At 56.9% G+C, this 21964-nt stretch overlaps 1 protein-coding gene across 3 annotated transcripts in view; it reads right to left on the bottom strand.

Annotated features, from left to right (window-relative positions):
- The window catches only part of IQSEC1 (IQ motif and Sec7 domain 1), a 176245-nt gene that overhangs the window by 11406 nt on the left and 142875 nt on the right, over positions 1-21964 (bottom strand). For all 3 annotated transcript variants that reach the window (XM_025375603.1, XM_025375602.1, XM_025375604.1), the window contains exons 4-11: positions 16667-16828; positions 13967-14089; positions 12267-12433; positions 7201-7340; positions 6711-6740; positions 5042-5167; positions 3424-3523; positions 709-870 (exon numbers count right to left, since the gene is read on the bottom strand). In XM_025375603.1, the coding sequence (XP_025231388.1) occupies positions 709-870; positions 3424-3523; positions 5042-5167; positions 6711-6740; positions 7201-7340; positions 12267-12433; positions 13967-14089; positions 16667-16828 (1010 nt within the window). The remainder of the gene's footprint in view (positions 1-708; positions 871-3423; positions 3524-5041; positions 5168-6710; positions 6741-7200; positions 7341-12266; positions 12434-13966; positions 14090-16666; positions 16829-21964) is intronic.

The raw sequence follows: 21964 nt of genomic DNA, 5'->3' as shown, positions 1-21964 counted from the left end.
CTGATGAGAGGAGCACAGCCTAGAGTAGGTGCGAGACGGGGCCTTCTGCTTGGAGCTAGCACTGTCCTGAGCCACCATCTGCCTTGAATGGGGAAGGGTTGTTTCTGGGAAAGAGGGTGTGATGGCCACCCTGGACAAAGGAGCAGAAAGGAGATCCCAGGAGGAAGGCTAGGGAGGCCAGAGGGCCTTGTGACCTGCAGGAATGACAGTCACCTTCCAGGCTCGGGGGTGGACAGGGAGGCACAGACTTGCCTAGGTCTGGGAGATGAGTAAGGATTAGCCAGGGCCTTCCACAGAGGGGGCAGCAGTAGGGAGTCCCATGTGCCTCCAGGGAGTAGACCTGCAGCCAAGGATGGCCTTGGCTGTGTGACCCATCAGTGGGTTGAGCCTGATGCAGAAGACGACGAGGTGCAGAAAGGCCAGCTGGGAACTCTGCAGGCTCTTGTGCACGGGGTGACCAGAGAGCCAGAGTCTTTTGCTGGACATATGACATGCAACAGGTAGGGCGGGTCCTGGATTGGACCCCCTCTGTGCCTCCTGCAGCCTGGGCACACAGACTGCCCCATCACGTGGCCATAGGGAAGGTCAGAAAAGACTGAGGGACATCTCATCTCTGTGGGCTCAGGAGAAGTCACTGCCCTGACATGGGGAGGCAAGTGCCAGTGGCCAGCAAGTTTCGGCCTTCTGTCCACAAGCCCTGGTACTCACACTCTATCCTGTGCTTCTCCATCTCTTGGACTTCCGCAATGGACTCCCGCAGGTCATCAGTGAATTTCTTCCGGTCTTGAGGGTTGGGGGCGTTGAAGTTTATTAACACTTTGATGTCTGCTCCGGGGACAGATGAAGTGAGCCGGATGCCATTGGGGTAGTCTGCAAAAGGGAACGAGAGGGGAGGAGGCCCACGGGTCTCAGTGTGTTCTCTGCAACCTTCTCTCTGGTCAGGAAACAATGGTAGGGCTGAGTTGTACGTGAGCCTGGGATAAGTGCCCGGAGTCCAGCCTCAGCAGTGGCAGGCTGCAGGGGTACACAGCAACCTCATCTCCCAACTTGGGTAAGATGGTCTGTGTTGCTCCACATGTGACTTGGGGACAAAAGTGGCCGAGCTCACGGGAGGCTGCTGGGGCCACCATTCTTCCCCAACCTTAAGATCGTGGAGACCAGGCCCTTGACTTCCAGGTCGTTGGGCACTCTGCCAGGTGCTGAATCCTGGAGGAGGACAGAGGTTGCGTCCTGAGAAGGGTGGGGGTCTTCTCTAATCATTTCAGTTCTGGACAACAGTGAGGGCCATATTATCCCAAATGGCCTGTGGCCCACAACTCCCATGGGGTGCACTATGGGCACTCCACAGCCAAGGAACCCTGTGCCCAGACCTGCCTGGTGCCACCTCCTGGCTTTCAGGGTCCCTGGGGCTTTGATCTCTTGTCAGTGCTGCTCCTGCAGTGAGAGTCACTGACAAAGCATCAGCCACTGGATGCTTGAAGGTTCTTGGACCAAGCACTAATCCCACCTTGGCTCAGACCAGGTGGGCCAGGTGGACCTGCGGGCAGCTGAAGAGTGCTCCTGTGTGCATATGTGTGCACATGTGTGTACATGCAGCCCATTACTGCCACATGGGAACATGTGCCTAGTGACGCCAAACCTTCTGATTTTCACAATATCTACATTTTGATGTGGAGACTGGTTCAGCAAATTTTAAAAAAATACGCAAACCGGCCGGGCGCGGTGGCTCACGCTTGTAATCCCAGCACTTTGGGAGGCCGAGGTGGGCGGATCACGAGGTCAGGAGATCGAGACCATCCTGGCTAACACGGTGAAACCCCGTCTCTACCGAAAACACAAAAAATTAGCCGGGCGTGGTGGCGGCGCCTGTAGTCCCAGCTACTCGGGAGGCTGAGGCAGGAGAATGGCCTGAACCCCGGAGGCGGAGCTTGCAGTGAGCGGAGATCGCGCCACTGCACTCCAGCCTGGGCCACAGAGCGAGACTCCGTCTCAAAAAAAAAAAAAAAAATATGCAAACCATATAAAACATAACTGAGCTGGGCCTGCCTCCAAGGCTGCCAGTTTGAGATCCCTGGCATGACAGCATCTCCTACAGAAGCTGCAGGCTTAGCCCTTGCCAGCACCCAGCGTCCAGGATCTAAGGCCAAGCCCTGGGACCACAGACATGATCCAGGTGCAGCCTCTGCCCTGACGGTCCACAGTGGTCCTGGCCCCCTGCTGGGAGCTTTGCTGCCAGGATCTCACTAAGTTCCCACCCCAGCCCTGGGGGGCAGGGGTCAATGACACCATCTCAGAGAGTGGGCTACTGCTGGTCAGGACAATGTGGGGATGGCACTGGTCTCCCCTGGGACCAAGGTAAGCCATGACTTGCAGCCTGCAATAGACAGGAATGGCAGGAGGTGGGGAGGCAGCCAGGGCAGGCACGCCGTGCTCCTTGTTGGGCGCATGGGGAGCAGGGCATACAGGGAGTGCAGGGGCTCCTGCCGGGCTGTCCCTGGTCCCACTGAAGATGGAAGGGGACAGAGAGCCCCAGAGCTAGGCGCAAGGCCTGTGGTTTTGGATGGTCCAGCTGTGGGTCCCTGACACTGTTCTAACCTGCAGATGGAAGGCTGATTAGACAGACAGTGACGCCTAGTTCTGAGAGGACAAGGGACCCCTACTGCTAAAGCAGGGACACTCAGCTTCTTTCCCTAGGACACTCCAGGTGGCCCCTTGCTCCCCAGCCCAGGAGGGCTGGCTCAGCCTCCAATAAGGAAGGGACAAAGGAGGGGGAAGAGAAGCCGTGGAGAGCGAAAGGAGCAAGGTAAAATGGAAGCCAGTGGGGTGCTGCAGGTGTGAGCCCCTCAAACTCCCAGGCCCCCAGGCTTTACCCAGTGCCTTCCAGCAGGACATCAAAATTAACCCTTGCAAAGCACTGTGTTCCGGCAGCTATGATAGGGGCCCTGTCGCAGGCACTACTTTATGACCCAGGAAACAGAGGCCAGTGGGGTTGCAGAGCCAGGCCACACAGCAGTTGAGCCAGAGCTGGGATCTGACCTAGGCTGAGGGGCTCAGCTCTTCACTTCCATGGACACTCAGGGGTTGCTGTTGCCTGTGTTCTGGGCCATGTTTGCGTATCACCTATACGATTTAATGTTTTTCTGTCAACATTTTATTTAAATAAATGTATTTCTGCCATAAATTTAAAAATCTTATCACTGCAAGAAGTGAAGTACCAGTAATTACATCAGGCTCAACTGACTGATGGGTCTGTTGAGGGTCTGTGCCCACTGCTCACCAGAGCTCCTAGCTGCAATCTGCTCTCTGGGGATAAAACAGGGGTGAGTGTAGAAGCCCCCACAGGGTTCTGTCCTCGAAGCAGCCAGGAGAAAGAGCGTAAGCTGGGACGTGCGCTCTTCCAGGCAGGCCCTGGGGCAGACTTACACTGGTTCTCGAAGAGCAGGACCTGCATGCCGTACAAGGAGAAGGACTGTCGGAAGCTGTACGTCACCGAGTTCTTCTTCTTCTGGAAGATCTTGGTGACCTGGAGGCAGCCAGAGACAGAGCTGAGCTGCAGTGCCTTGGCGGGCAGTGACTATGTGCAACCTCTGGCCAGAGGACCCTCCTGGAGTTCAAAGTCAGGAGGACAGGGACAAGCCCACGTTGGGGGAGGGCACGGCCTTCTACTCCAAGACTCGGACGACGGTTCCTGTCCCTGCAACCCCGATGCCATCTTGGCTGGCAACAAAGTCCCACAACCTGGCACAGAGGCAGTAGGCACTTCACAGCACGGAGCCCCCTCAAGTGCCTTCTCACAGCCAGGTGAGGTGTACACACCTGAGGCTTGCTACCTTGAGGGGCAAGAATGGACAGGTGGCGCTCAGCAGCGCTGACCTTGAGAATAAGCCATGGCTTCCTCTCTCGGGAACAGCTAGAGTGTGAAGCTATGCCTGGTGATGCCCCGCAGGGAGACTGGCCCCTGGGCTAGCGATGTGATCCCTGAACCCCTGCTGGCCCGCCACGGTCCTTGGCTGCTATCCTGGTCTGCAGTAAGGAAAGGAACTTTCCAGTGTGGCAGCCAAAGGCTGGGCTGGGAGGGGAGAGGGGAGCTCACACCTCCCCGGTCTCTAGGGCATGCCAAGCACCATGTAAGGGTCTTAGGTCCAGGACCTCACTGGACCCCCGCCACCTTCTGAGAGATTCATCTTACAGAGGAGGAAACTGAGGCTCAGAGATGTGAAGGGATTCGCTCAAGGTCAGAAGTTCTTCATAAAGGATTTGAACCTACAGGTCTGATTTCAACATCAGTGGTCAGAGAAGGGTAGCCAGTCTTCATACCCAATCAAGAACATGGGCATCTTTGGCAAGAAAGCCCATGGCATGGTATAGAAATCCAAAGGACAAACTCCCTTCTCTCTGCAGTTCTGCCCCCATCTGGCCAGCATCCATATCACCTTTTTTTCTGGCAAGAGCGCCCCAGTTTCCTTTTGGGGAAACCTCCAGCCCTTATTTCCTTCAGTCCATAGGTCTTGAGGGGACCAGCTCAGGGTTCCAGGAGGTGGGGCTTGGGACCCAGGCCTAGCCAATCAGAAAGCGCTGCACCTGCCTGGCCTGGAGTGGCTTAGGGAGGGATGTGCAGCAACAAGGACTAACTCTGCAACCTCTGCTCAGTCTAAGAAGAGAATTCTACAGTTGCTCAGCAGACAGGATCAGGTCTGAAGCTGCTGGGGCCACATTCCCTTCCTGGACAGAGCCTGCCTGAGGAAGGGGCCTGCCCAAGGAAGCATCACACAAGGTACAGGTGCAGACAGCACACAGGAGTGCTGCTGACATTGGCAGAGGCTCTGGAAGGAGCTGGCACTAAAGCCAAAGATCCCCCTCTGGACCTGTACATGAGTCAATGAAGTCTGTCTCCACGTGCATCAGTGTGACAGACACCAGGCAGACCCTCCCTTCTGCACCCCCACATGCATGCACATCTCCCCCATGCAGAGAGCCAGACGCGGACCCTGGGCTCAGGCTTGAGGTCCCTGCTATGACACCTTGTGGGTGAGCCACATACCACCAGGAGGTCGTTGAACAGGAAGATTTCTCGCTGGTGTAGTCCGAGTTTCTGGGGCTTGTTTGGGTCTGGAACCTCAAAGAGCCGGCAGTAGCAGACCAACCGACGGTGGGGCAGAGAGAGCACCTGTGTGGGGAGAGGCTGTCCTGCCACGGCCGCCCAGCTCTCCTCCAGGAGCCCTGGGAGCCACAGTGGACAAGTCTAGCCCTTCAAGCTAGAAACCTGGCACGTGGGCCTTGAGTTCAAAAATGCCTTCCCTCACACACAGTGAAGAGCAGATGTGTCTTTTGGCTCATGGCAGTCTCCCGTACTCTGTTCTCAGGAGCCACTACTTAAAATCCCTTATGTCTGCTCTCCTGAAGCACTAGGGATGCACCCCTGCTTCTGCTGAGACCCCCCTTCCATTCTTTTGGGCAGGTACCAGGCTTCTTAAACTATCAAGTTCACCTGGGAGCCTCTGCCCAGATAGTGAGTCACATTTTGAGTCCCTGCAATGTGCCGGTCATACACATGAGGTCACTAAGCCCTGAAAAAGTCTTTACAGAGAGAATCCACTCTAGATGAGGAAACTGAGGCACAGAAGGTAAGTAATGACAAAACCAGGAAGTGGCAGAGCCAGGATCCAATTCCAGATTCCAGGACTTTTCCCACCCTACCAAGCCTCCCCATAAAAGATACCTATTGTCCTGATGCCTGAAAATCCTGAGCCAGCAGCCAACACTCTGTGGCACCTGCCCTGGCCCTGTCTTCCACTCCCCACATCTGCCCTGAACATGTCCCTGACAGCTCACGCGAGCCCTCAACATGGTCATAGCTCCAGCTGCCCTTGAGGCCGGATGCCTCAGGGCGAGGGATGAGCCATCAGGGCTTGGCTCTGGGAGTGCCCAGGTTCATGCAGGACAGGGGAGACGGTCAAAGGGGTGGGATCCCCGGGATCACTGCCCTGAGGCCAGGGGCTTGACTCTGCCAGGTGTGCTCTAGGCCAGGGCTGCCTGAGTTTGGCACATCAGGGGGTTAAGATGAGGGGGGAAAATGTGGCCCAGCCTGGGGTGCTCAGATTGCAAAGGTGTGAAGGAGAGAGGATGGCAGGGTTGAGGAGCACAGGCTGGAGGTGGGAGGGGCCTGGTCTCTTGCAGGGGAAGCTGGGGAGGGTGAGGGCAGGCAGAGCTGCTTTCAGGACTGAGGGACGAGGCCAGTCCACAAGGAGGGTCATGGCAAGCGGCCTGGTCACCCTATGTGCATGTGCCCTGGGGCGTGTGGGCACACCACAAAGCTATGGCAGAGGATGGGTCCTGGGGGTGAGGAGGCGGGCACTGGGAATGCCTGGGGCATGGGATGTGGGGGATAGAGCACAGAGCAGGGTCAGGTAGCGGACAGGGCAGGGCCTCAGAGGACACACCGGGGTCTGTTTCAGACGCAGGGTCTAGGGGCTGGCCTCAACAGGGCACTGATAAGAGCCAGCAGGAGTCTCCCCTGACAGCACAGCCTCAGGGCCTGCAGAGATCTGAGGCTGGGGTAATTATGAACACCTGATTCCTCAGCGCCCCAGCAACAAACTCAAGCAGCCAGCACTCGGGCTCTGGGAGCCTGGGGAGCCAGAGACTGGCTGATGCTGGACTTCCCTAGGGCAGTGGGCTACCCACAAAGGTAAAAGCAGAGAAATACTCACACAGCCGAGCCCGGGATGCAGGGATCCGATCTGTGGGAGAATGTGAAACCAACAAAACGGTGTTCATGTTTCAAAGCCACGCCCAGGCCAATGCTGCAAGTGCCCCTCCCTACACCTCCCCTTGGGCTCCACCCAGCCAGTGTGTGGGGGACCTGCTCTGGCAGAGACCTCTGAGGGGTCCCAGGGGACTCCTGGACCACCCAGGAAAGACCGCCAGTCTCAGGGGTCCAGAACTCAGCCACTGCACAACCCTGGCCTGCTGGATTATTAAGCGCCTCAGCTCTCTTCAGATTGTAATGCAGAGCCAATAGCTGTTATTCCCAAATATGACAGGAGCCACTTGAAAAAACCCCAAGCCCTGGCTGGCAGAATTCACCAGCCCTGCTGGAAGGGACCACATGGAGTGGGGTGGGTGGGAGTGAGAAGGCCTGGCAGGCAGCCCCGTCCCGGTGGTGCTGGGGCCCACCATGTACCAGGGCCCATGACATACCGGCTTCTTCCCCACAATGAGCTTCTCCACCTTCTGCACCTGGGATACATGGTCCTCATTGGTCTTCAGCTCTCGCTTACGGATCCGTTCATAGATCCCGATCAGCATCTCCCGGGGAATGTCCTCACCATCGTCCACACCTGGGCAGGGGATGCAGCTGGGTATCAGGGTGGGCCCCAGGCTCACTCGATTTACCAGTTTCTAAAGCAAATCAGAGGAGCGAACCTTCCACCAGACCCAACAGAACCAAAGAACTCCCAGGCGGGCCCACAGCAACAGGACATTTTCAGTCAACACAAATTTCCTCAGTCCTCCTACCGGAATGGGCCCAGTACATTTGACCCGGACTAGTAGGCAATGGGTGTCAGGTTAAGCCATGTTTAGAGGGCTTTATAAATGCTACCCTGCTCCATGCTAACCACAGCTCTTCAAAGTGGGTATAATCATCTCCATTCCACAGATGGGAAGACTGAGGCTGAGGTGTGGGGAGGTTGGGGTTTGTGAGTTTGGACTCCGATGGACCTGGGGCCACATCCTACTTTCACACTTACTAGCTATGTGACTATAGGCGAGTGCGTCACCCATGCTTGGTGTCCTCCTCTAAAACAGGTTGCCCACAACACAGGCTTTTCATGAGGAAACGAGGGGCGCCTGGGGCGTGCCCAGCCCTGCATCTGAGCAGTGAGAGTGCTGCAGTGGCTGCTGTTGCTGGCCCACATCATCCGGGCAGAGACTGGAGGCTGGGCTCTGACCCAGGGCTGCCCTAACCACAAGCACACACTTCTTTCTTCCTCCCCACTCTGAAAACTGGTGTGAGCAGAGAAACAGCCTTGTATATGCGGGAAATGCAAACTCGTTTTGCAGTGAGCTCCGGCCTCATCCCTCTGCCAGGCTGCAGTCCAAAGGGCTGCAGGGCTTGGGGAAGACGGACCTCCCACAGATGGCTGGCAGGACAGGAGATGCTCCAACCTGGGGTAGGTAACCTGGCAATGCCTGCCCAAATGACAAGTTCTAGCACCCTCTGGTACACTGACTGCATTTGGGGCACTTATCCCATGGGAAATGAGACACATACAAGGTTATTGCAGCACTGTTTCCAAATGGCAAAAGGCTGGAAGTAACCCGTGTACCCATTAACAGGGCAGTGCTCACCAATCATTCCACATCAGCACAACAGACTACTTACTACGCATCTGTCAGGAACAGTGAAGAAGGCCACAGTAAAGCACATGGGTCATTTCTCTTAGATTTAGTAAGTGAGAAAAGCAAGGTGCAAAGTAACAGGGGGTAAAACCGTTCCCGTATATGTGCACTTGCATGAGTGGGGCACAACTAGGGGGCATGGCCAGGAGAAGCCAAAATGGAGGACCTTCAAGGGCAGAGGCTATGCCCTGAGCACGTGGGGTAGGGTGGGAGGGAAACTCTGCCAGGCACCTTCCAGTATTTTTTTTCCCCTAAATAGACATTAGTTTTAGAGCAGTTTTAGGTTCTCAGCAAAACTGAGCAGAAGGCAGATTTACCCCCAACACTCATAGACACCCCTGCTGTCGCCATCCTCACCAGAGTGCTCCATTGGCACAATGATGAGCCCACACTGATGCATCAGCGTTACCCGGGGTCCACGTTTTAGATTAGGGTCCACTCCGGGTGTTGTGATTCTGCGGGTTTGGGCAAACGTAGAACGACCCTTATCTACCACTATAGCACCACCCAAAACAGTGTCACCACTCTAAAAATCCTGATTTCTGCATACCCATCCCCCCCACCAGCTCCTGGCAGCCACTCATCCTTTTCCTGTCTTCATAGTTTTGCCTTTTCCAGAATGTCATAGAGTTGGACTCACATAGCACGCAGCCTGTTCAGACTGGCCTCTTTCACTCAGTGCTACACACTTCAGGTTCCTCCACATCTCTTCATGGTCGATAGCTCACTTCTCTTTCGTGCTGAGCACTATTACACTGTCTGGAGGCATGCAGTTTATTTATCCCTTCACCTGCTCAAGGACGTCTGGTGGTTGCCACGTTTTGACAGTTTTGAATAGAGCTGCTATAAGCATCTGTGTACAGGTTTTTCCATGGGCCTAAGTTTTCAGTTCATTTAGGTAAATATCAAGGAGCACAACTGCTGGATCATATTACTTTCCGGCTTTCAAACTATGTGAATATCCATTTAAAAAATAAATTAAAAAATTCAAAAACTTTAATAACAAGGAAAGACTCTTGGACTGGCTTCCGTGGTGAGCTACTCCTCCTTCACAGTCCTCCAGCCCCCAGGGCTCTCCTGCTGCAGGACCCACCGGACAAACTGGGGTGGCCCACTCGAGAGAGGATGTGTGTTGGGGTGGGGATGAGGATATCCCTACAAAAAGAACATGCGCTAGGCACAGAGCACCAGGCTGGTTCCAGGAGTCCAGGGATCTGCCTTGCCTCCGCCATTTCCTGGCTGATGTGACCCTGGGCAGGTCCCTGCCTTCTCTGGGCCCTGATCACCCCTTCTGAAGTATAAGATGAGAAAGAACGTCCTTGGGCTCCAGGCTGAAAAGGGGTGACTTGTCGGCCGGGCGCGGTGGCTCAAGCCTGTAATCCCAGCACTTTGGGAGGCCGAGGCGGGCGGATCACGAGGTCAGGAGATCGAGACCATCCTGGCTAACACAGTGAAACCCCATCTCTACTAAAAAAATACAAAAAACTAGCTGGGCGAGATGGCGGGCGCCTGTAGTCCCAGCTACTCGGGAGGCTGAGGCAGGAGAATGGCGTAAACCCGGGAGGCGGAGCTTGCAGTGAGCTGAGATTCGGCCACTGCACTCCAGCCTGGGCCACAGAGCGAGACTCCGTCTCAAAAAAAAAAGGGGTGACTTGGTGGGGACAGCCCAGGCTTGGGAGACAGAACCTGCAGCTCCCTCCTTGGGAATGGGGTGCTCAGCCCCTTCTATGGGAAGTGGGGAGGCTCCTGCCACCCTGTCATCCAGCTAGCTGGCAGGACTGGGTGCAACCATGGACAGGAACCACAGAGCCACTGCCATGGGGGTATGGACTGGCCACCACCTGACTCAGTAGCCCTGCCCCGCCAATCCTTCTCTGCTCTAGGCCAGTTGTTTCTGGTTCCTCCTGTTATTTCTCATCCAGCACATTCCAAATGACATGCAGGAGGTTCTAAAGTAAGGAAAAAAAAAAACACCTGTTTGGGCATGGTGGCTCTAGCCTTTAATCCCAGCACTTTGGGAGGGCAAGGTGGGAAGAGCACTTGAGGCCACGGGGTTCAAGACCAGCCTGGACAACATAGTGAGACCCTACCTCTAGAAAAAATAAAAATTAAAAATTAGCCAGGCATGGCAGTCCGCGCCTGTGGTCCCAGCTACCTGGCAGGCTGAGGCAGGACGATCTCTTGAGCCTGGGACGTCAAGGCTGAAGTGAGATATGATTGCACCACTGCACTCCAGCCTGCGTGACAAAGGAAGACCGTGTCTAAACAATCAGAGACCCTCAAACTGTCCCTGGGCTGCCAGAGGGACCTCTAAATATAAATAAATATATTAATTAATTAAACCAAATCAGAGACCCTCAAACTCCCCCTGGGCTGCCAACAGCATGTAGCACACAGCTGGCTTTCCTGGAGGTGATGAGTGGCCAGCCTGCATTAGGTGTAACGTGGGAGTCTGTGAATCCCAGAAACAGGCTCGGCCCCATGAGAAGGGAGGCTCAGGGTGAGAGAGGCCCTGGGTGGATGTAGAGGAGGCCCCGGCCTCCTGGCTGCTGCTTGGACACCTGGGCCTGGGAGTGCATCTGTTGTACCATCAAAGTGTCCACTGGTGGCTCTCAGGAGCTTTCAAGATGCCTTGGTTCCTAGGAACTACAGACTTGATGGACTTGGGGCCTGCAATGTCCCTCAGACCTTGCAAGAGGCCACATGCAGTGACTGCGGGGTGCAGGGAATGGCTGTCCATGAGCTCTAAGCCATGCCCCAGCCTGCTCAGCATCCCTTCCTGCCTCCCAAGGGAGGTGGCAGAACCACTCAGGTCTTAGAGCCTAGCTCAGGTGCCATCTCCCTGTGGTCTCTGCTGCCTGAGGATCCTGCCACAGTGGCACCCACCACCAGGAGAACGGGAGGGCACCTAAAGACCCTGGAGTGGAGCTGGAGCTGCTCCCTGGACAGTGACCCTGTCCAAGGAGAAGGGACGGCAGAACCACTGTTGAATAAACTAAGAATGAACAGCTTTGTCAGTTCCACATGCTCTTAGAGCCAGGCTGGATTCACACTGGCTCTTCTTTGCTTTTATAAACAGTGACACCCTTTCCAAGGAACCCTCAGTCCCTGTCCTTTCAACCCACCCTCAGCTCTTGCAGCCAGGGTTCCCACACGGACTGAAGGATGCAGTGCCTTCCTCCTTCCTTCCGAGGGCCTTGGGGCACACAAGGGACACACTGGGCTGGCACGGAGCTGCCTGGGGGAAGGTCACGGCCTTTTAGCTCCTTTCCCGTCTCTGATCACGCAAGGAGGCCTCGCTTCCTGCAGACCCTGCACCCACACCTACCAGCACATGCCCACCTCCCAGGGGACAGGGAGTTGGGTCTGTACTCCAGCGCCAGCAGCGGGAAGCCGCACTGGCTAGAACTCAGCAGCATTGTTTTCTTTTCATTGCATTTATTTTTATAATTACTTTCTACATTTGGCAAATGCTACTCATTCTCCATTTACAGTAGCGATATCAAGTCCCCTTTTAAAATACATACTTTTAGGTAAAGACACACAGAAAAAGGCTAGTTTCATCTTTCAAGGGCAAGCTAACAGTGTCACCTTCTCCGTGAGGAAGGTTTCCCAACACCTCGAGACCCCGGCCTGTGTCGTGCAACCTGTGTCCCACAGGGGCTCCTCTAAGGCAGTGCTCTTCCCAGTCATCTGTGCTGTGCTCCCCAAAGGTCCCTCCATGCCAGACCCTGGAGGCTGGAGCCCAGCTCCCCAGCTGGAGGCTGCCTCATGTCCCTGTCTGCCCTTACACCTGGGGAGGGCCTGGCTGGGGCAGGTGCTGAAGCAAGTCTGTTGTTGGCTGACCGCCCAGGACAGCTTACCTCGGAGGTTCTTGATGAAGTCCTCCAGCTTCATTTTCCGCTCGGGCTTGACATTGGGGCTGTACATGTCGGTGTTCAGCAGGATGATGGCAAAGGCCAGGATGAAAATGGTGTCTGGGTTCCGGAACTGCCGCACCACCCCGGGGTTGCAGATGCAGTAGCGCTGGCTGCAGGCCGGGAGGGAGGGGGTCAGGGCCATGGCGCAGCAAGTGACATGGCCCCTCTCTCACCAGCTGAGGCTGTCACGTACTGCTGAGTCTCAGTTCCTGCTTCTGGTGAGCGAGGATCTTGCCTGCCTGTCGGAGGTGGTCCTGACTACTCACTCGCCCTCCTTTCTCTACTGCAGTCCCTCCTACCCTGGATTATAGCCGGGCACACAGCCGTCCTGGGGAGGACTGCATTTCCCAGCTCCCAGGAGCTCAGGGTAGCCACACCACCACTTTCGGCCCATGGGATGTGAACAGATGTGATGTGAGTGCCTGTAAGGCTGGGCCCCTCTTCCCGCTGCCTGCAATGGGGACGTCACAGTGGGTGTCAGGCCTGCCCTCCAGGACCCTGAGGAGAAAGCAGCCCGGGCCACCTCCACACCAGCTCAGAGGGAGAAACACCCCGCCTTGTCTCAGCCAGGGCTACTGAAGGGCCTCAGGTTCAACAGCTGTGGACAAGAACACCCCCCTGCCTTGGAATCCGCCCGCTTGCCGCTCCCACTGCCACTCCAGGGGCCCCTCCACTGTTGACCTCGTGGAGGGGCAGGTGACAAGAGGCAGGGACAGAGTAGAGGAGTAGAGGAGCCAGGCAAAGTACTTGGACTGAGGCTCAGGAGCCCAGCTTAGTGCCCTCCCCTCCAGGAAGCCATCCTGGAAAGAAGCGGGTGCATGCTGCCTCCTGCCAGGGCCCTGGGGTTGTCCTCACTCTATGTCCTCAATCCTCCTGGCCCCACCACCAGTGCAGAGCCCAGAGGGCTGGGTCAGCAGCTGACCTGTGCTGCCCACACCCAGCATCGAACATGCAGGCTCCTACACAGCCAGTCTGCACGTGATCCCAGAATGGATGACTGTGTAGTGACCTCGAGCTCACTGTTGTGTCAGGAACTGGGCTAAGTGTGCCCACATGTCCTGTGTCGGTTCATCCTTGCACCCCTTTGTAGGATATGTGCTATTGTTATTCAACTTCACAGGTGAAGAAATGAGGCACAGAGAAGTTAAGAAACCAGCACAGGGCCACACAGCCAGTAAGTGGTGGAGTCAGTGACTGAACCAGGCGTCTGGCTGTCTGGCTAGTGCTGTGAGTCACTGCGCCGCTCCTCGTGAATGAGCAAATGAATGACTAGATAGATGGACTTGTGGATGAATGCAGAGTTCGAGGGGAATTGGAGGAAGAGCATTCAGAATCCCGATTTGAACAGATAGAATCCTAGCAGTCGCAATCATAACCTCTTTCAACTTCAGTTTCCTCATCTTCACAATCAGAATAATTGGTACAGTCTCCTCCACCCCCACCACCTCACAATGGCTGAAAGGAGCCCGACACAGTGCCTGGAATGTAGACTGGGCCACTACGGTCACCCCCAAAGCAACATTCAGGGACACCTGGCCCTGTCTAGGGATGGTGGGGATGCAGTCTTTGGTCCATCTTCGGGCCCTGAAGCTGGGGACACCATCCTCCCCCGATGCAGCACCCCCAGCCAGCCTGGGCCCCACCTGAACGCCTCGATGAGCCGCTCCACTTTCTGAGCCTCCCCTTGGACACGGATGTGCGCCTGGAATTTCCTGAGGGCCTCGTCCAGCTCCATGGTAGAGAAGTCCATCTCATCCACCACGCAGCTGGAATAGAGACAGACAGCCCCGCATGAGCACCCCTTGCAGGTGTGACACGCCCAGCCCACACCCAGGTGGTGGTGCCTGGAGCCCAGGGAACGGGCTGCCTCCTGGTAGGGAGGGCCCCTGCTGGACTCCAACCAATCAGCTAAGAGCCCTCAGAATGCAGCAAAAAGACATCCAGGCTTCTGGGGAGCTGTGAAGCCCCTGGAACTGTAGGGAAGCGTGTGTGCCTATATTTATGTGGGCAGTTTTCCCAGCGGGGCAGAGCATATGGTTATCTGGATCAAAGCCCTTCCCAAGAGACAAGCAATTTTTTTTTTTTATGAGACGGAATCTCGTTCGTCGCCCAGGCTGGAGTGCAGTGGCGCGATCTCGGCTCACTGCAAGCTCCGCCTCCCAGGTTCACGCCATTCTCCTGCCTCAGCCTCCCCAGTAGCTGGGACTACAGGCGCCCACCACCTCGCCCGGCTAATTTTTTGTATTTTTATAGAGATGGGGTTTCACCCCATCTGAGCCAGGATGGTCTCAATCTCCTGACCTCATGATCTGCCTGCCTTGGCCTCCCAAAGTGCTGGGATTACAGGTGTGAGCCACCACGCCCGGCCGAGACAAGCATTTTTAAGCATAGTCCTCACCAGGCACACAGTGGATGCTACGGTGAGTCTCTTCTCCTTCTGCATGGGGTCGGGGAGTTCACTGCCATTTTCACAGTGAAGAAAGGGTGCCCAGGGTGTTGACTTTCAGAATAAGCCCTTGTGGGGAGAGTATCGGGGTGGTGGGCTGGGTTTTGCAGGTGCTTTTCCAGGGACTTGAAAGGGCCATGCACCCTCATCTGCGGGGGAGTGCCTGGAGGGGCAGCTGATGAATGGTCTCTACATTCTTCCCATGGCTCTGCCCCTGGCACACCCTTCCAGTCCCTCCTATGGTGACCCTGGAACAGAGAAGATGGGGTCTGCACCAGGAGCCCTGGGGCAGGCTCCAGCTTCTGGCCTAGCTCCCTAATGACGCTGCAGTCACTCCCATGGGGCAGAGGCCTGGCCACACAGGGCCTGACCCCTCTCCCAGGGCCATCCCCACATGGGGCGATGCAGCTGCTCCCACCCTCCTCTGAGCGCTCAAGGCCTCCTGGGGCAACAGCCTTGGAGGTGGCTTCAGAGCAGTGGGGAGAGGGCAAGCAGGGAGCAGGCAGGAGGATTTGCTGAGCAGCAGGAGCAGCGGCCCTGCAGATGCCTGGTGTGGTGGCCCGGGGGAGCCAGCCACTTCCTGAGGCCACTGCTATTTTCTGAATGAGGAGAACAATATGCGGATTTCCTAAGGACCAGGAACCGGTTTGGAGCGGGGAATGGCTGCAGGGGATGGGGGCTGGAGCTGGGCATTCACCAAGGAGCTCATCCTCGGACCTTTCCTCATGCTTGCTTCAAAGAGGGGAGAGGGCAGTAGCCACCCTAACAATACAGCAGGCTTCTCCAGGTGCTGAGCAGGGAGAAAGATGCCCGGCCTGTGCATGCTTGGCCGACCAAGGACACAGACATTCTGCTGGTGTCTGCCATGTGCTGGCCACATTTAGCCTCCTGGGTGTGGGGCGGGACTACATGAGTGCCTGTGTGTGTAAGTCCGTGTATGTAGGAGTGTGTGCCCAGGCCAGCCCCTCCCACTCTGAGCCTTGGTTTCCCCACCCATGAGACAAAAGGGGCGACGGCACCCGCTGCCTCCTAGGGAAGCAGCAGAGACCGCAGGCGCACTGGCCAGCCCCAGGGAACGTGAGGCCTTGTGCTCCAGGGGCTGCTGTTCCCGGGCACCTGCTCCCCAGCCCTCGCTGGTCCCCTCGGCTGCACATGGGCAGGGCTGGGCGGCTAGAAGGGACTGCCTCTGGATGGCCAACACTTCACCCTGCTCTGAATGCTCTTCCTGGCCCACCCTTCTGGCTCAGGGAGTTGGGAACCCATTTTTCAGAAGGCTTTCAAGTAGCTGAGAATGTTGTGCTCACCAGCTCTCTAAGCTGGGGGGAGCTGTGGAATCAGGAGGTGGGGGTAGGACACACAGCCCAAATATCCCAGCCAGAAGAATAAGGCAGTGGTAGTGTGTGGCACGGGCCACCCACAGGGAGGCAGGTCACTTGATCCAGCTCCCGACCACTCTCCCCAGGGGCAAGTCAGGAGCAGACAGGGCATGCAGTCCATGCAGGAGGTGCCCTGACCTCCAGCTGCCTGCTCCTGCCAGCCCTGCCATGAGAGGCTGCAGGAACGTGGGTCACTGAGGGCTGTGATGCTTGGTGCCAGGTTGGATAAACTGTGCTTAGGGACAGAGGGGAGGAGGGGCCGAGGGTACCTGAAAGAAGGTGGGTGGACAGGCAGCGGGGTCCACATGAGGGATGGTGCGTTGGAGGGCAGGTGCCCACCTGCATGCTGTACAGATGTGGGGTATCTGCATGTGTGTGTCTAGGAGTTAGAAAGAGAGAAGGGGGTGCCCAGCACATGTCCCGGCAAGTAGGGTGGGGCTGACCCTGTGTGTGCCCATGCGTAAAACAGGGTGCGTGACGGCGCGTGTGGAATCAAGTCCCACCCCCGCCACAGAACTCACTCGAGCACGTCGCGGTTGAACTGCTTCTGCCGGTTGCCCAGGAACTCGCCGATCATCTGCCGGCTGAGGCCCTTGCGCTGCAGCAGGAAGTGGGCCACCCCGACGGGCGTGTCGGGCACAAAGCCACGCTCGATGAGGTACTGGACTCCCTTCTCAGGCTTCCTGGGGTAGGATGAGAGGCACACTCAGCCCCAGCTGCCCGGCTGCCAGCCAGGCACCTGGAGGGGATCTCCGCTCAGTGGACAGTTGACATTCTCCCTCCCTGCCCACCTGCACCGGCCCTCATCCCTGTAGGCATTCAGGGGTCTCTAGTTCCATCTCCTGCCTGGGTGGGAACTCAAGAGCCCAGGCTGGCACCGGAAGACCCTGGGCTCCAGGCATCCTGCCCTGTCCCAAACCCAAATGTGGGGGACCTGGTACAAACGCCTTCACCTAGACTCGCCCAGACCTTGTACAAAGAATGGGCTGGGCTGGCTGCAGGGGTGCTTCTGTGAGTGCTGGAGATGGACCATCACTCCCCTGCCCTGCCTGCAGCCCCTTCTCGGCTGCCCGGTACTGGCCCCAAACGCCCGCACACGCCTTCAGAACCAGGTTCCCTGTCCGGCCCAAATCTCTGCTCCCCTCAGCGTGAAAGCCGCCGTGCCAGGCTGCTCTTCTGAGCAGACTGGAACCCTCTGTCTGCCAATGGGTAATAAAGAACAGCAACCACAGCACCTGCGGGGAGCAATTGCTCTGTGCCGCCGCTGTTGAGGCGCCCTGTGCACACTAATTCATTCAATTCCCACTCTGGGAGGTCAGCACTCTGGTTACCTGCGGTGCTCAGGAGCCCAGACTCGGGAGCCTGACAGCCATACGACCTTTCAGGGGTCCTGGCTTCCCCTGTTGTAAACACTGAGGAAGTAGTCAGATGCCTGCAATGACGCACTCAGTAATGATGAAGGTGCAGAGAGGCAGCGTTTCTAGCTGGAGGTCACAGTGCCAGTGGCAGGGCTGGCCCTGCAGGGCTGAGTGTGTCCACTGGAGACCGGACCCCCAGAGCATGGATCATTCCACTGGTTCAAGCCTCTCGGTGCCCAAGGTGTGTGCAGAACCAGGCCAGGGCAGGGATGTGCATGGTGCACGTGTGTCATGGGCTGATGGGGCCTAGCACCAGGCCAGAGCACTCCTGGTCTGCACCTGGCCAGGTGTCTGTAGGGCCAGGCAGGCTGTGGGGACACGGCACTGACCCTGCTGCTCACACCAACCCTGGGAGCAGGCCCTGCCTCCCTGCGGCACTCCGGCCGTGTGAGCCCTGGCAGGCCCCTTCTCCCTTAGGGCCTCAGATGTCCTGCCCATCTTGTGGTAGGTCTGTTGCTTGGCTGACCTGGCAGGGTGGTCCTGGTGGTCAAAGGAGAGAGATTGGGCCAGGCGTGGTGGCTCACACCTGTAATTCCAGCACTTTGGGAAGCTGAAGCAGGTGGATCACCTGAGGTCAGGAGTTCCAGACCAGCCTGGCCAACATGGTGAAATCCCATCTCTACTAAAAATCCAAAATTAGCCAGGCGTAGTGGCTCACGCCTGTAATCTCAGCTACTCAGGAGGCTGAGGCAGGAGAATCATTTGAACTCGGGAGGCATAAGTTACAGTGAGCTGAGATTGTACCACTGCACTCCAGCCCAGGCGACAGAGCAAGACTCTGTCTCAAAAAAAACAAAAACCACAACAACAACAACAAAAAAACAGGCTGGTGTGAGAGGGCTTTGAAGATGGCCACACATGTGACCCCACAGAATGGGTGTTCTCCATGGAGTTCGCCAGGTCACTCTGGGAGCTGTATGGAGCCATCAGGCCAGACTGGCTCCATGTCCCCTTAGCCCAAGTCCTCAGAGTCACCGACAGCTGTCAAGTGGCTGGGGACACAGGGACATGTGTTTCCTCAAGAGTCCATGAGGGGTCCAGTGTGGCTTGGGCCTCTTTGCCTCATGGCACACCCAGAACCCGTGCTGGGGCATAATCGGCCAGGTCATCCCCTAACTGGGGGGCCGGGCCTGACCCCTTGCCCCAGCAGGTAGAGGTCCGCATTCTTCTGTCCCCAGGGTTGGGGGAATGGAGATGAAAGCCGGTGTTCACCCGCCCCATAACCGCACAGCTCCTGGCTGACAACAGCGCCCTGTGGACACTGTATTTCCACGTGCAAGTGAAAGGAAGCCTCCTGGCTGCAAGGTGACCCTGCTATTTTTACCCTAGGATGGCCACACCCATAAGCTTGTCCCCAGGAGTGTGGCAGGGAGCAACCACTAGCTAGCTTGGTCCTGGCACAGAAGTGGTAATGGAGTGGCCCCGTTCCTACCTGTCCCAGGGACCCAGGACGGAAGGACCAGCGTTTCACTGTTCACAAGATCACATGCCTCGCTATGCTTCGGGGGTCTCCAACCAAGAACTGCTCCAATGCCCCAGGCCTCTACAGCCACGGCCAGAGCAGATTCTGGGTCCTCACCATCCTGCTCCATGCCAGCCCCAGCCCACACCCTTCTCTCCCTCCCTCAGCTTCCAGGTGAGGGGTTGCCATGGCTCACCTACAGTTGGGTTTTCTTTGGCCCACACACTGTTAACAAAAAGAATTCCAGCTAGTTGCCAGTATTTAAAAACTGGAAGAGTGCACAAAAAATCTGGATTTCTGGCTTCTGAAAAATCAGACCTTCTGGCATCCCTGGGCCTTTGCTCCCTGGCCCCCATGGCAGTGACTGCGGGAGCTGGGCTGGGCTATCCCCACACCCTGCTGCCTGGTCCCTTCCCCACACAGGTGCATGCTCTGACTCCACCCAGGCTGTCTGGTCCCTCCAGGCCACTGCTGTAGTGACCAGGTCCAGGCCCAGCTGGGTCCCGCCTTGTCACTTCCCCGGGCAGCAGCTGCTCTTTTTTTTTTGCCTCCATCCACCCTCTGGTGTCGATATGCCACATCCAGGGACTTCCAGGACAAGGCTCCTTGGCCCTGGAGGTGCTCAGAGCACAAAGGGAAGAGGGGAAGGCGCTGTGGGAAGTGGGCATGCGAGCTCTTCAGGATTAGGTGAGCACCATGTGTCTGCTGGGCCAGGCACCTCTTGGTGAACACTGGCTGGGAGTAAGTCATGGGCCCCTGTGGGTACAGCTGAGAAGCCTAGTCTGGGCAGGGGGCAGGGGGCAGGGGACAGAGACTGAGGGATCAGGCAATTTTCTGGGAAGAGGTGACAGTGAGGACAAAGGCCCTGAGGTGGGTGGGGAAATCGGAGAGGCTATTCCAGGGTTAAGCACAGGGACCCCGGGGGAAGGCGAAGGGGGCAGTGGGCCGGCAGGCAGACCACACTGTGCTGCAGGCCATGGAGAGGGGTCTGGCTTTCTCTCGAGTGGGCTGAGAAGCCCCGGCATGCTGTGAAGAGGGTGGTGATGGGGGTCCTAAGTCCACATGGGCGATGCCATGCTGAGGAGATCACGGGCCAGGGCCCAGCTGGCAGCTGAGTGAGGGGGGCTCCTGTGGGCACCCGGCCATGCTACAGCAGAGGTGGGAGGGGACTGGGTCGAGGACACAGTCTGAGGGCAGAGGTGTCGATATTTGCTGATGGATCTGGGTGGGAGGTGGCCGAGGTGGGGACAGTGGGGGTAGGAACAAGAAGGACAAGGAGCAGTGAGTCCAGGATGGCATCAGCTTTTAGCCTGAACCTAGTGCAGGGCATGGATTCCACCCAGCAGGCCTCAAGGGCGATATGGCAGAAGTGAGGATGCTCAGTGAAGGGGCCTGGGCCAGTGATGAGGAGCTCGCCACTCACCTGTGGGGAACTGGGGAGGAGCTGCAGCTGGACAGCCAGGGCCAGCTCCAGGGTGGGGCTGGGAGTCCCCCCAAGGCTCCCTACAGGAGGGACAGGTCCTCAACAGCCTCCCTGACAGCAGATGGCCGGGGCACTGGGCATTTACTGGTGGGAATCCCCTGCTATCTAGACCTTGCTACCCTCCCCTACTCTAGCCTGTGTAATGAAGCCCTTCCTTCCCCAATCTGTCCTTGGTGGCCCTGCTGGGTGGTGAGTTCTCCATCTACTTGCACCCCACCTCACAGAGCTCCACGAGGTCTGCCAAGCATCACACAGGCCAAACGTGGGCCGTTGGTATGGCCTCGGACCCCCACCGCCTCCTCTTGCAGCAGGACTTTACTTTCCCGCCTGCCCTGGGGAGAGGGCTGCAGGACATGCTTCAGCGACTGAACTGTGAGCTGAGGGGTCTGTGTCACTTCAAGGGGGAAGCTGCGCGGTCCCCTATGGACACCCACCTCCTTCATTCATTCCACAAACATTTATCAAGTACCTACCCTGGCCAGGTGCTATGCTAGCACAGTTATGGTCCCCATCCTCAAAAAACACGCTTTCTAGTTAGAGAGGGATACAGAAGTAGATAAAGTCCAGGAATATGCTACAGCACAAGCATCAGGGGCATGGCTGGGAGAGCCAAGAAGCCCGTACTTCGGTCTCAGCTCCACTTCTGGCTGGGCGACCCAGGGTGAGTAACTTAGCCTCTCTCTCTCTCTGTAAAATGGGGATGACAACAGTTCACACGACAGAGTTACTGTGAAGAATCCATGAGTTCGTACTCGTAAAGCACCATGCCTCAGGCCTCAGAAACCATTTCAGGCTTCACAGCTGGAAGAAGAGGCCTGGGCTGGAAGAACCCACCCAGGGTGATGCCACAGAAAGCTGGGATGGCATTGACTTCAGCTGGAAGGGGCAGAAGGACGGGCAGGAAAGCCCGCCCTGACGAGATGGCATTGAGCCTGGGCAGGTCCCTGGTGGAGGGAACGGCCAATGCAAAAACCTTGACAGGTAACAAAATGGGGGCACAGAAGGGTCAAAAAACTGGCTCCAGCAAGATGAAGGGTGCCGCGACTTATAATCCATGCTTCTGCCCCAGAAGTCCTTAAAAATTCCCTCTACCCTCCGGATGCCCTTCCTGCTGCTGAAAATCCACTCTGTCCAACTCTGCAGTCACCCATCCCCACAGTCCCTCTGTGTACACCCATTACTCTTTCTTTAGCTCTTCTTGGTTCCACCCTGTAAGGATCCAGCATTAACAGGTGCTGCCTGTAACATTCTCACCATCTATACCTGACCCACCTGTGTACCCCTGGCCCTGCTGCCCCCTAAAATGCCCCAGCAGGCAGTGTTGTCGGAGGGTTCTGACTCCATCCCTGCTGTGTGCTCCCAGGTCTGGCCTTAGCTGCCTCCTCTAAAGCTGGCTGAGCCAGCTTTTCCTCACATCAGATGCTGATTCAGATTCAAGTATGACAGGTGAGCACAG

Source organism: Theropithecus gelada, chromosome 2 (assembly GCF_003255815.1).
Source record: "Theropithecus gelada isolate Dixy chromosome 2, Tgel_1.0, whole genome shotgun sequence".
Taxonomy (NCBI): domain Eukaryota; kingdom Metazoa; phylum Chordata; class Mammalia; order Primates; family Cercopithecidae; genus Theropithecus; species Theropithecus gelada.
The sequence above is the reverse complement of the archived record's forward strand: the minus strand, read 5'-3'. Positions and strand labels throughout refer to the sequence as shown.